The 14,721-nt window shown below is 49.1% G+C and overlaps 1 protein-coding gene across 1 annotated transcript; it reads right to left on the bottom strand.

The window, feature by feature from the left end:
* Positions 1-1,066: 1,066 nt before the first annotated feature.
* Positions 1,067-14,716, bottom strand: COQ9 (coenzyme Q9). The gene is made up of 9 exons (XM_044256076.1): positions 14,613-14,716; positions 11,563-11,731; positions 9,670-9,805; positions 5,859-6,001; positions 5,504-5,588; positions 3,921-4,025; positions 2,415-2,570; positions 2,064-2,117; positions 1,067-1,746 (listed from the first exon to the last, which is right to left on the bottom strand). Exons 1-9 carry the CDS (start codon positions 14,689-14,691, stop codon positions 1,711-1,713), a joined length of 963 nt encoding a protein of 320 aa, XP_044112011.1. The 5' UTR covers positions 14,692-14,716; the 3' UTR covers positions 1,067-1,710.
* Positions 14,717-14,721: the final 5 nt, after the last annotated feature.

Genomic DNA, 14,721 nt, shown 5'->3' on the forward strand with positions numbered 1-14,721 from the left:
GTAGAGAAAGGTTTGAATGGGCAGCTGCTCCTAACAGAGAAGAGGCTCTAAAATAGAACTTAGCAGGAGCTACATTTAAGGGGCAGAAGAGTAAGAGAGGAGATGAAGAGTTTGCCTTAGCTGGGGGTGACCCTCTTCCTGAGACAGACAGAACTGGCACTGAGGGGGCTTCCCGGCCTGTGTCATCTCAGGAAATTAAGGATTAAGGTTGCCTGCTGAACGCAAGAATGCTATGAAGGAGAGAATGGGATAAAATTTGGAATAGCCACTGTAGGGGACTTGACAGGAAGTCATGATACAAAGAATTAAAGAGGTACAAAAAGGGGCGGATGGAAGGCCAAAGGACTGGAAACAACTATTAGCTAGTGACTTCCCCCCTCAGTACCCCATCAACTTAAGTCGGACATGGCAATGCAGAAGACAGATGCTCTGGACAAAATTGCATTCCTCTTAAATGTTGAAGCCTAACGCCCAATGTGGTATTTGGAGACGGAGTCTCTGGGAGGTCAGGAGGGTGGGAAGGGTGCCTTTATAAGAACAGGAGGAGACACTGGAGCTTGCTCACTCTCTGCCCTGTTAGAACATAGAGAAAACGTGGCATGTCAGAAAGACTTCACCAGGAACTGGATGGCACCTTGATCTTGGACTTCCCAGCCTCCAGAACTATGAGAAACAAATGTCTCCTGTTAAGTCACTCCATCTATGGTATTTTGCTATAGTAGCTCAAGAAGACTAAACAGAGTTAACCAGACTTGCAAAAGGAACTCAGCCAGTGTAGGGAGAAAATCATTAATGCTAAAGAACAGAGCACCGAAATGATTAGTGATAGGAAACAGCAGCCAAGGGAGCTAAGTGCGGGGAAGGCCACCATCACCCACACTTCTAGAAGGGAAGCTGGGCCCAGAGAGGCAGAGCTGCCATAACCACCCCCTGGTAGTAGTCCTCACAAAGACCAGAGCCCAGGTATCCTGGCTGCAAGCCTCAAGCCTTTTCGGCCTCACTGCTGTCCTCGCTCTGGGGTCCTGGATACCTGCTGTGGCCCACATGGAAACTGCCAACATGAAACTGCTTCAAACATATTTATTACTATTTTTACACTCTTAAGTTCACGAATAACCCTGCCACATGAGCTGGTGTAATGTGACAGCGGGCCTGGGCTCCCACCTCCGGCTGAGCTGGGCACCGCTGTCCAGAGGCTCTGGTCTCAGGTGCGGCAGCTTTCTGATGGGTTCCCAGGTGCAGCATCTCGGATACCAGAGAGGAGAGCGGTGCAAGGACCACCTATGTGCACAAGTCTGTGCTGTGCCAGGGGTGGCCAGCCACCTTGAACTGGTTCCACACCGTGACTCTGATCTGGGAGCCCCAGAGAACACTCCAGGAAGGTTAAGACGTGATCAAGGAATCGTGAGACCATGACAGGGATCTGCTGGGTTTCTGTGGCTCGAAGGATGAGAGCTTCATTTTCCAATCACACAGCTGCAGCGCAGAAAGGCATCAAAAGGCCTGGCCTGGTATTCGGAACTGAGGAGGTGGCCCAATGGCAGGCTACAACAGTAGTGAGAGCCTGGGTGGCGGTCACAGTGACTAAGGAGTCCTTCAGTGTCTTCCCATTAACACCCTGTTCCGTGGATGGCACTTCTTATTTTCCAAAGCCCTTTCAATGTATCTGTAGCTTTTCTTCTGGGCACTCTAGCTCACACCCCGTGATGCTCACCGGCGCTGGTTTAGACCTGTCAAGTTCTTGAGCTGATACAGGGCAGAAAAGGGAAGGATGAGGCCTTGCTCTTTCCCCAGGACTCCCGTGGGAAAGACTGGGATTTCCAAGGTGGCAGGCATGGCTAGACCCACAGATTTGACATGCCAGGGACCCGGGAGTCAGCCATGATTTTTAATGGCAGCAAAAAAAAGGAGGTGGGGAATTTGGGATCAGAGACTAGGACTGAACACTCTTAGTTTTATTAGTAGCTTTCCAGTATAAAGCTTTTCGGATCCTTGACACATGTTGTAAGGACCACAGGGCAGGAGTGGAACAGGAGGGCAGGCGTGAGTGGGGCGGTACTCACCGTCACTGCTGCACCCATGAGTCCCTGCACCAGTGCCTCTCCAGTGGACTTTACCTAGAAGGAGTCAGGGTCAGGTTCTCTTAAGTCCCCCACACAAGCTCAAAGGTCAAACAGGCAGGACAAATCAGGGGGGACTCATGAGGACCCTGTGGACTGGACACAACCACAAGTGGTCCAAGTGTGGCTCTTAGGGACGGGCTGGTATGAGGAAGAGCCAGCCCGACTCCCTGGGCAGGGCCTTAGGACTGTCCTCTGGGGCCAAAGGGGAGCAAAAGGACAGGAGACCAGCTGTGGCTTGAGGAGGGTGGTGTGCCTGAAGAGGTGGCTTCCCAAAGGGCTAGCCCCTACTACCTGCTTGGCGGTGTGGCCCATGTTCATTGCGTCATTAATCCGGTTATCCAAGAAGCGCCAAGTGTCCTCAAAGTCTGGGGAGGAATCCTGCATCATCACCAGCTCTGTCGTGTTATAGATGCCAGCCAGCACAGCTCGCCGGGTATACCAGTTAAACTGCAGAGAAACCCAGCCAAGAAGGCGGGTCACCATTACTGCTGTGGACTGGGGGAAGTCTGGGGTGGCTCCTACCCAAAGCCACAGGCTCATGTGGGCTCCCTCCTGATCCCTTCTTTCCCCCAAAGATACATTTGCCCTCCCTGGATAACACTACTGTTCTCAAACTTGGCTGGGCATCAAAATTACCCGGGAGATCAAAATGCAAGCTCCTGGGCCCAACCTCCTAGAGCTTAGAGTCAGGGGGTCTGAAGAAAGTGCAAGGAGTTAGATGTCTCATAAGCATCCCGGGTGATTTTTGCTACAGCCAGTCCATTTCGAAACTGCTGGTGAAAAGACTAAGTCTCAGGCCACCTAAACGCTGGAGAGGCCCTATGGTTAGCCAATTACGAGCACACTGTGGTGTGTTTATCAATCATGTGAGGGCGGAGACAGGACCGAGGACAGATCAGAGCACCTGGGCTGAGCTGAGGGTTCCGGTCCCTTGGCCACTTAGGCGGGCCCAGCAAACTGCTCTTTGCGTACTAGCTCAGCTACTTCGTGTTTTATTCCTTTAATTTCTCGGGTTTCTAATTTCATTTTCTCACCACTCTGTTGGTGGTTGTACTCCCACGTGGGGGAAGCTTATTAAAGTCCTTTGTTAGAACTGTGGCAGGAGTATTTCTTTGCCTCCCCAGCCTAGATTCCACAAGGCACCATCACAAATTAATTTCATCTATGAAGGTGTACTTTTTATTTTTTAATTTCCTACCAGAAATATGATAGCATTAGCAAGTCAGATTCTTTCCTAGTGCCTATTTAAAGGTTTATTGATCTCTTAGCAAAGCAGGCCAAAGTGGCCTGGGGGAGGGAGTTTCTTTTCAAAGTAATGGGTGGCTCCATGGCATTCTTTTTTTTTCAGGTAGGCTCCATGCCTAGCGTGGAGATCTCATGACTCTGAGATCAAAACTCAAGGTGAAATCAAGAGTTGGACATCTAACTGACTGAGCCATCTAGGCACCCCCACCCCCCTTTTTAAATCAATCTCATGCAAGACACACACTGAGAAAGCTCACTGCAGAATCTGAATCTTAGGGAGAAAATGTTTATAAAATGGCAATCTAATTACCACTGGGGTCAGAGGGAACAACTGCTTATTTGTGGCTAGAGTGCTGGCCCTTGGGTGAGGACCTGGCTCCCACTGTGGCTTGCGGAGGGACCTTCCCCACCTCTAGCCTCTCCTTCCCTAGACAGGAATAGCACCGCAGGCCCCCGAAGGGATCTGTGATCTAAGAAATTTCACAAACCTCCTGAAGAAATGCTTAACCCAAGCCTTTCCCGGTATCCAGTAGGTTTGCAGAAAGCACTCACGTCAGTGGACTGGTCCCCAGCGTAGTGCCACATGTCATCCACCATACTGGTGAGCAGGCTGAGGCTGGACGGGATGTTGTGAGGAAGCATGAGGATGCTGAGGGCCTGAACACAGAAGGACAGAGAAATAGGACACAGGAATGACAGCACGCAGGCGGAGGGTGCCTCACCCCTCCATGGAGGTGTGTAAAAGGGCCTGCCCAACTCTCCTGCTGACGCCCACCATTTCCACCCAGCTGGTGTGAGCCCCTGGCAGTTGACCAGCCTGGCTACAGCTGATAGGAGCTAGGGGTAGATCCTACCCTCAGCTGGCCGGCTCAGCTTCTCCATCCCCAGCACATGGCCTTGGAAAGGCCAGCAGCCAGAAGATCTAGCCTGGTCTAACAGCCCTGAGAGCAAAGATGAGGGAGGGCACCCCATTCTATAACATGGAGGAAGAGGCAGAGATGGGAGAAGGGTCCAGGTGGTTTCTAGGTCCAAATGCCAGGCCATTCCCAGGGCCCAGCAGCATTCCTGCCCTCAAAGCCCCACCGCAGCTTCTCTGGTGTTTTGCTTAACTCAAGTTGGTTTCTCATACCTGAAACCAAAAATCCTTCAACTCATACAAGAAATGGCACCCCCCAGAGCTGCTTCCTTAGCAGATATAACTCCTGAGAGGACAAGGTCTTATCACTTTACCAACTCAAAAATCCACTGGCTGTGGCCTTATGGGGGAGCTAGTCAGAGGCCCTGGATTGGCTGGAAAGTTTTCTCTTATTGAAGGAGCCCACAAGAAAAACATGCTGAATCAGAAGGCAGCTGGGGCCCAATCCAGACTTCCACTGCTTTAACTGCAAGGTGGAATGAGTCAAGTCCAGAGGTCTGAAGATCAAGTGTGGCAGGCACAGGCAGGGGACGGGAGTTGACTCACTGTACTCCCTCCACACAGAGCCCGGGGTTAGGCACAGGTGTTCTCATGCCTGTCCACTGACTGACTGACACCACAGGCTCAGTGGTACCCCAGCTGGGTGAGGGACACAAGATGATCTTGGCTGTCCTCTTATCCCTGATGTGCTTGGACTCCATTTTCTCAACTAAGAGGATGGCCCATATGGTACATGCTTAGAAACCAGAAAAAGGAAGCTTCCGAAAAGGGGATAAAAAACCCTTGGAATGAATACTCTAATTCTCAAGCACCACGTGGACAGCTGGCGAAGCCATCCCAGTCCTCTGACATCCAGAACACCTCAGGCCTGTTAATGGCGATGGCCAAGAAACTCCTCTCGTTTTCTAATCTCTGTCATGGATTCCTCCTCACTGAAGAGGTGGAGGCATGCTTGGGCCACCAGGACCCAGCACGGATGTGACCTAGTTCCCCGGGCTACTCATCTTTCTAGGTATTGAGACCCAGGTGTTCCTCCCTCTGGCACTTCCCAGTTTGTACTCCCTAGCTCTACCAAGTGCAGAGAATTCCAGTATCCCCGAGTCTGTGCAGATGAACGAGCTAACTTCTGCAAAATGTGCAAGGTCCTCTGAGGGCTAGGCGCTGAGAACTAAGCCCACGAATACACTGTTGCCCTGGGGCCTAAATATGGACACTGTACCCGGGGCCAGTGCTCAATGTACGGGATCAGCATTCTCAGTCTGGTTTCCACTGCGTCCCTCAGGAACTGGTCTGTCTTCCTCTTCCTGGAAGAGGGAAAAGAAAACAGTGTGTCTCCAGGTCAAAGGCATGGGCTCACTGCTACACCACTTACTCGGCTCTGGGTTGGTGGGGTCCCACTGGCCCCTGATGCTGGCCTATCACAGACGGGTGGCTGTGTTCCAGGCCCATCCAAGCAGCAGGGCTGCTCCATGTGCCTCTCTTCTGGCTCTGCTTGGATTGGCCTTCTGGGGCAGACAGTGGGGCCTGAGCCTCCCCCAACCCCGATCCCTAGCTGCCACCCTGAGCAGACTTACTCTGCCTGGCCCAGCTGTACCAACTTCTGCTCCTCTTCCAGCACACGAGCGAGCTTAGCATTGCACTGGGTCACAAAATGCAGGATCAGTTCACTGCCGTCATTCCCAAACATGCTGGCTGCCGCACTGGACAGACCTAGGGACTACAAAAGGAGACAGGGAAAACAGGAGAGTGGAAGACAGATGTAGTGGACCTGTGCTGCCTGTTCCTCACTAGTGCCTCTTTTTCTAGCAACAGCAGATTGATTCTTAATGGGCTAACTCTACTCTTCGTTTCTGGTCCCTGTGGTTTGGGTAAAGCTGATCAGAAGTTCCTCCGTGCTCCATCAAGCCCCCTGGTGTACAGTAGAGCGTGAGGTCCAGGCTTGGACAGCTGGAGTTCACAGCGACTAGCTCAGGAACCCGCCAGGACCCAACCTAGGCCCTAAGAGGTTGCCTCTGGGCTTCTGCTCGTGCTGATGGGAAAGAAGTGCTCTCTTTCCACTGAGGCTGCTAAACCATTTTTAGTCCTGCATGGGAAGCCCCTGCTGAGAATGAAGCTCACAGAGAGGAAAGCAAAGGAGACAGGACGAAGAGACGATTCCCAGCCGCAGAATCCAAGAACACTGTGCCAGAACTACTTCCAGACTTTTCTGTTACTGGATGACCCCAAACACTCCCTTTCCTGCTAGAACTGAGCTCTGACACTAGTAACCTGGAGCCTGACACTCGTAACCTAATACAAAAAAAGGGGCTGGGAAGAGCACTCAGCAATTCCTCACCAGTTCGCTTCACTTAAATCTCCTGGAAATTAGGCCTCTCAGTTATTAAAAAAAAACCAAAAACCAAAAAACATTTCTCTTAGTGAGTTATTAAGGAGTTAAGAAAGCCACGGAGATCCTCAGCTCTTCCTGATATATGGCGATCATTGAGCCGCTACCAGAGGCAGAGCCCTGAAAGCACCAGGGACAGAGGACAGAGAAGGAACAAAAAAGATGATTAACTCCAGTCACCAATGCTGGGAGTGGAGACAGAGCTCCTGCTGACCCAGCCTTCCCAGACCGCAGTACGGCCGGCTTCACAACACATGTGCAGCGACATCACTTCTAATGGAGACGTCAGCTTACCACGTCAGGCGCTCCACTAAGCATGTGACACACACCATCTCACTGTGGCCTTGTGGCAACACCCGCTGCTGGGACTTATCCTCACCCACATTTTACAGACCAGGAAACTGAGGCTCAGAACTCATCACCACCAGGCTATACTGCTTCTACTACATGGGTTAACAACAGGCTCAAAAATACGCACACTTGGGCACCTGGCCGGCTCAGAGGGTAGAGCATGCAACTCCTGATCTTGGGCTGTGGATTCAAGCCCCACACCGGGTGCAGAGATTCCTTAAATAAACCAATATTTATACATACACGCACACCCATATCCATACGCACTCTGGACTAACACAGTGAGTTCGCATCTCAGCCCCAAGGCTGCCCTCAGCTTCGTGAGGCAGGGGCTGCAGCCCCACCAGCCACCCTCCCCGCCCCATGCTAGGCAGGGTCTGCCAAGGATGCGGATGGGATTGCCAGGCAGGAGGAGGACTGCAAGGCTGAAGGGGAAGGAGGGACCCGGCAGGTCCGCTAGGGGCTCCCATGGGCATCTCCCCAGCCGCCCGTCTTCAACTGGGCAGCAGCGCCCTCTGGCGGCCCCGCAGGACTGGTTCCAGCCAGCCACCACCCTCTCTTGCCCACGGGGACCCTCTGTCCCAGTTCCCAGAGGGCAGCACTAGCAGCAGCCCAGGAGGCCTGAGTTCTGCCTCCACAGGGGCTCTCCTTCAAGCTTCTCCTTTTAACAATTCCACTTTCTCCCCCTGTTCCCTTAGCGCTGGAGATGGGAGCCACTCCCTGCAGCAGCAGCCTGCATAACACCCTAGAGGGTGCTTAAACCGCCAGTGGCCCAGTTACCAACCTTCCACCTAGCTCTTCACTCTTTGTATTAAATTCTCTCTATCTGGGGGCACCTGGGTGGCTCACTCATTAAGCATCTGCCTTCGCCTCAAGTCATGATCCTGGAGTCCTGGGATCGAGCCCCACATCAGGCTCCCTGCTCAGCGGGAAGCCTGCTTCTCCCTCTCCCACTCCCCCTGCTTGTGTTCCCTCTCTCACTGTGTCTCTGTCAAATAATTTAAAAAACAAAACAAAACAAAAAACTTTAAGAAAAAACAAATTCTCTCTATGTGAATAACTTAACTGACAGTCTCTGTCCCCTGAAGGATACGCTCCCTGAAACTGCAACTCCACTTCTCCAAATGCACTTAAATGTGTTGCACAAATAGGTTTAGAACACTAAAAAATCGGAAACAACTCAAATGTTTATCAGCTGAGATCAAGTAAACACAAAGGGTATTATGCAGCCACTACGAATGAGGAGATACAGAGTGAAAAGGACCAGTCACCCACAGAATCATTCACTATCTTTCCAAACAATCCTGGTACATTTCTCTCCTCCGCTTGCTCCACCACTTCCTGTAACGATTCTTTCAAATGTTCTCCGCCACCCTCAAATCTCTGTCTCCTCCTACCGTTTCCTAACTTCAGGTTCATGAGACAACCACACCTGCTTCCCAGAGAACAGAGCTGTCTCCGGGGAACTCCCTTAATATTCCAGAAACTAAACCTGCAGCTGTCTTCTCCAACCTCACCCCAATACACCTAAGACTGTCCTCCCACTCATTTTCTGGATCTCCTAGTTCCTGCCTTCAACGGACTTTGTACTTTTCTTTTGCCACTTTCTCTCATACTTTTACCTCACCCTGTTTCTGGGTTCTTCTGGCCAGTGTTCAAGCATGCTCACCCTTCCATCCCATTTCCCCTGCAAGCTTGAGACAGAAGTGAATCTGGAGTTCCTCTGCTCACTGCTCTAACAGAGCTCTGGCAGGGCAGTATGTGGCCCTGCCGGACAATTCTGTACACTGCGGCCTCAGCACAAGCCTGTGGCTTAACCTAAAGCAGCTATCTGTTCTTGCGCAGGAGGCATTTACTGAGAAAAATCAGGCGAGCTGGTCTCTTAAATGGTGCCTTCTGGAGAGTTTTCAAACAACCAATTTCATCAGTTCTAAGATGTACCTATTTTATCATTTCTTTCAAGATTTTTCTTTTTATTTTTAAGTAACCTCAACACCCAACATGGGGCTCAAGCTCACAACCCCAAGACCAAGAGCTGCAGACTCTACCAAATGAGCCAGCCAGGTGCCCCCCTGTTTCTTATTTTGTTTAAAGATTTATTTATTCATTTGAGGGGGGCAGGGGGAGAGGCATAGGGGGAAGGAGGGAATCTCAAGCAGACTCCTGGCTCAGCAGGGAGCCCGACTCAGGCTCAATCTCACAACCCCAAGACCATGACCTGAGCTGAAATGAAGAGCTGGGTGCTTAACCAACTGAGACACCCCACTGCCCCATTTTTTTCAGTTTAGACAATCAGTGTGAATTATACACCTGACATGTCCTAAACAGCTTTTTCTCTTTTTCAGCGATGCATACTATAATGGTGCTTCTTACAACTACTGGCGTCTTAGACTCAAAGAAATGTGGTAGTTGTGATCACTGGCAACGCTTCTCTAGTGCGCCACCTTTAGAACTTAGCTCCCAAGAACCAACTCTACAGTATGATCTTTCTGTACTAAAAATAAAACCATTTCACCCTATTGGGGAAAAAAACCTCCCCTCACAAAATCCTGCAGCAGCAAGGGGCTCAAAGCTGGGCCGGAAGTAAGCACGGGGCCTTCTGCTCGGGCTGATCCCAGCCAGGCCACCCCACCCTGTCCCCTACATACCTGGGCTCCTTCTGCGATGGCCTCTGCTGTCCACCCGTGCGCAGGCACGAAGTCCAGGGCTGCCGTCAGGATGCGGTGCTGCAACTGCTCCTCGCTCTCATGGTCCTCCTCCTCCTCACCGCCCTGATCTGTGTACCTGAGACCCACACACAACAGAAATGTGGCGACAGAGCCCAGCACACCTCATCTCCCCACCTCCTGCATGACAGGCAAAATGTGCCTGACCAGAAGCCAGAGGCTCAGTGCCTTCTCTGAGCACACGTCGGGAAGACATTAACTTCTGTGCCAATATTGCTATTTCCACGCCAATGGGACAAAAGTGATATTGTCGGGCACCTGGGTGGCTCAGTGGGTTAAAGCCTCTGTCTTCAGCTCGGGTCATGATCCCAGGGTCCTGGGATCGAGCACCACATCGGGCTCTCTGCTTGGCGGGGAGGCTACTTCCTCTTCTCTGCCTCTCTCTCTGCCTGCTTGTGATCTCTGTCAAATAAATTTTTTAAAAATCTTAAAAAAAAAAATTAAAAAAAAAGTGATATTGTCTTTCTCTTCTCATATAGTCACTGAGAGAGGGGATCCAGGGAGCAAGGAGGCCAGGTCACAGGAAGGCAAATGCCCTTAGCACTCTGGATTTCTTTGTTCATAGCCCTCAGCACACTGTTTCTTTTTTTTTTTTTTTAATTAAAGATTTTTATTTATTTATTTGGCAGACAAAGATCACAAGTAGGCAGAGAGGCAGGCAGAGAGAGAAAGAGGAGGAAGCAGGCTCCCTACTGAGCAGAGAGCCTGATGTGGGGATCGATTCCAGGACCCTGGGATTATGACCAGAGCCGAAAGCAGAGGCCTTAACCCACTGAGCCACCCAGGTGCCCCAGCACACTGTTTCTTTATCTGTATTGGTATCAAATGATAACTCCAGGGCCTAGCACAAAGTAGATCTTAAAAACATATTTGCTGAATTGAAATAAAAGGTATTTTAATCAGGAGACCAGAAAAATGACAGGAACACCGTAATTTCAGAGCTAGAGGAACTTCTCAGTGGCAGGATTAAGAAGAAAAAATAGGCAAGGGAAGTATAAACTATTATCACCTTCCTGGATGGCAACTTGGCCCCACGTATGTAACAAAATCCTAAATGTGCAAGTCCTTTGATTCAGTGCTCTCAATGCTGAGAGATAATCACATTATTTTTTTACACCAGTGAAGGAAATCTAAATACTCATCAATAAAAGATAGGTTACGAAATTTTATTTTTTTTTTTAATTTTTAAAGAGATTTAATTTATTTATTTGACAGAGATCACAAGCAGGCAGAGGCAGGCAGAGAGAGAGGGGGAAGCAGGCTCCCCGCTGAGCAGAGAGCCCAATGCAGGGTTTGATCCCAGGACCCTGGGATCATGACCTGAGCTGAAGATAGAGGCTTTAACCCACTAAGCCACCCAGGCACCCCAGGTTAAGTAAATTTTAATACTGCCATACCACTGGAATATAATGCAACCATTACAGTCGTACAGACTGAGAAAACATTAAAAATGTACTGCTGAGTGAAAAAGCAGCATCTGGAACAGCACGTATGGTGTAATTAATTACTTACTATATATAGATTTATGTATGGAATATACTTAGAAAAACGTCTAAAAGGATATTCACGAAAACATTAGTTATTTCTGGGTTTGTTTTTGCTTTATTTTTCTGAACTTCTTTGTATTTTTTAGATATTTTAGAATGAACAGGCACAATTTTTCCCAAAAAACCCATAGATTCCTTTCACAGCAAACCTCAAAAATGATAGAAGGTGAAAAGGGGGATAAAAAGAAGAGCGGAAGGAGAGATAGGACAGACATATCCGAGCACGCAAAATGGCCAGAAATGGATGAATGGGGGTTCTGGTGCATACCTGGGAGGGGAACGAGAAGATTCTGGATTGGGTTCTTCTGCCTCGTGTGTCTCAGAATGTTGCTGCGAAAAAGATGGAGGAGGTTGTTGTTTCTGCTCATCTGTAGTCTTTAGCTGCATGGCTGAAGCATGGAAGGCACGTGCCACCACGGCTGATTGGCAACGGGACACTGAAATAAAAACTGGGCTGGTCAGTCAGGGACACTTACCAGAGAAGACTCTTTGAAACTCAGAATGGTGCGAGGGATGGGGGAGAGGAAAAGCAGGGCTGAGTCTACTCCAGAGCCACTTATCCAACTGCTGAGTTCCAGGCAAAAATTTTGGGTAAGTTGGCAACCTTGTGATATGATGTGGGGGCAAAAGCATGAGCCAGGTAACTAAAGACCTGGCTTTGGGGCCTGCTGCTATCATCTGTTAACTGTCTTTTTTTTTTTTTTTTAAGATTTTTTATCTATTAATATGACAGACAGAGATCACAAGTAGGCAGAGAGGCAGGCAGAGAGAGAGAGAGGAGGAAGCAGGCTCCCTGCTAAGCAGAGAGCCCGATGCGGGGCTCGATCCCAGGATGCTGGGATCATGAGCTGAGCCAAAGGCAGAGGCCTTAACCCACTGAGCTACCCAGGCACCCCCATTTGTTAACTATCTTAATGGACAAACCACTTCGCCCCAATGACCATGATTTTTAAATATGCAAAATAAGAGTAAAAATCTGTTCGCTCAATGGGAGTGTTGTGAAAACAAATCAAAAAGTGAAAGTGACCTGAAAATGACACATATTTACATCACAGTAAGAGCACTGGACTAGAAATGAGAAGGTCTGAGTATTGGCTCCCATAGTGGTTATATGGTGTCATCAGAAGTGTCATGCAGGACTTGAACTCACTACTCTGAGATCAAGACCCGGGCTGAGGGCACCTGGGTGGCTCAGCTGGTTAAGCATCTGCCTTCTGCTCAGGTCATGATCCCAGAGTCCTGGGATCAAGTGCCACATTGGGCTCTCTGCTCAGTGGGGAGTGTGCTTCTCCCTCTATTCTCCCTGTGTTCTCCCCTCCCCCCAAATAAATAAATAAAATCTAAAAAAAAAAAAAAAAAAGACCTGAGCTGAGATCAAGTCAGATGCTTAACTGACTGACCCACCCAGGTGTCCCTATTATAAAATAACCGATACAACAAGTTGAAAGAACTATGGCGTGAACACCTGTATATCTACCATCTAGGTTCTACAAATCTATCACACTCTTCATTCATCATTCCAGCTTAGTTTTTTTAAATCCAGCATATTATTTTTCTTTTTTAAGATTTTATTTATTTATTTGACAGACAGAGATCACAAGTAGGCAGAGAGGCAGGCAGAGAGAAAGGAGGAAGCAGGCTCCCTGCCGAGCAGAGAGCCCAATGCAGGGCTCGATCCCAGGACCCGATCCCAGGACCCGATCCCAGGACCCGATCCCAGGACCCGATCCCAGGACCCGATGCGGGGCTCGATCCCAGGACTCTGGCATCATGACCTGAGCCGAAGGCAGAGGCTTTAACCCACTGAGCCATCCAGGCGCCCCATAAATCCAGCTTATTTTTGATGCATTTGTTGTAGCCCTCAGTACTCCTCACTCTACACATTCTGGCATGCATACCATTAACCAGAGGTTCAATATTTATTTACTGTTCTTTTATTGAAGTGACAGTTATGTAAAATGAAACACACAAATCTTAACTGTGCCAATTCTAAGTTTTGACAAAGGTATAGGTACTTGCATAACCTGAACCCCTATCTAGAGAATATTATCACCCCAGAAAGTTCCCTCATGCTCTTTCCCAGTCACTCCCCACTTACACTGTTCTGAAATTTTCACCCTAGTTTAACCAGTCCTACAATTTCATCTAAGTAGAATCATACAATATATTTTGTGTGTAAGAGTATTTTTTTGCAGTCTTTTTTAGATGGATTAGTAGTTTTGTGGAAATTATTTTTTTTTTATTGCTGAGCAGTATTCCATTAAGAAACACTATTCTGCTGATGAACACCTGGATTGCTTCACCCTTGTCTTTCATGAACAAAGTTGCTATAAACATACTTCTGCAAACCTTTTGGTGGACATATGCTTTCATTTTTCTTGGGTAAATACCTAGGAGTGGCTTTACTGGGTCATAGGCATTACTTTAACTAAACATACGTAGTTTGGAGTTCTGTATAAAAACAATATTAATACTCATTTTTGTAAAAATAAATCTGGACTAACTCAAGGAACAATGATCTTAAAAGAAATGCAGAACAGTTATAACAGTGTAAAAATATCAATATTTTGCTATTTGTCCAAAAAAAAATGGAACAAATACTCATAAAACTTTGAAAAGGAGGGGGGAAGTCCCCAAGCACAACTGTGGAACCACTGAGGTTCGCAAGAAGATTTCTGATGAAATGCAGGAAGTTATAATTATTTCATTAGTTATATATTCATGCTAATGCGTCAATGTGTTCATTCTATTTATGGATGTGACACTGGTTTTCCATTTACATTAATAACCTAAGGTAACCTCTTCTAAAGTAGAGATCTATAGTTTTAAGAACTCGGATGTACAAACGAAGATACAGGTTCTGTTGTGGGAATAATCATAGAATTACTGAAGTGGTAAGAAGTAACTGACTTAGGAAACAATGGACTAGGAGCTCTTTGCAGCTGTTTCCAACTTCTGTCCCCCGAGTGGCCCTGCCCGGGGACTGCAACAGAGTTATTAAGACTGGGTCCGGGTCTGCAACTGCCCAGCTGTGTGACCTTGGGCACCCACAGCCCTCTCTGGGGCTCCGTTAACTTCGCTAAATGGGAGTGACAGGCCCTGCTCCGCTACTCTTTGCCCCTCACAGCTCGAGAATCGGGGCAGAAATCATCCAGGCGACCCCTTCGAGACCAGGACGCCGGCGGATCCGCGCCGATGCCCTTCACGTCACCTTGATCGCGGGCCGCCACGACGACCTCTTCCGCCCCGTACCCAGCCCAGTCGGCTTCGTGCCCTCTCCCTCCCCCACCACGCTCCCCGGCTCGGCCGTCCCCTCACCCGGCAGGCACCGTAGCTGCAGGAGCCTCCAGCCCGCCCGGCCGAGCGCGCCGGACATTGCCGCCGCCGCCGCCGCCATCTTGGAAGCGGGCACGCTGCCGACTGTCAC

Source organism: Neovison vison, chromosome 7, assembly GCF_020171115.1.
Source record: "Neovison vison isolate M4711 chromosome 7, ASM_NN_V1, whole genome shotgun sequence".
Lineage (NCBI taxonomy): Eukaryota > Metazoa > Chordata > Mammalia > Carnivora > Mustelidae > Neogale > Neogale vison.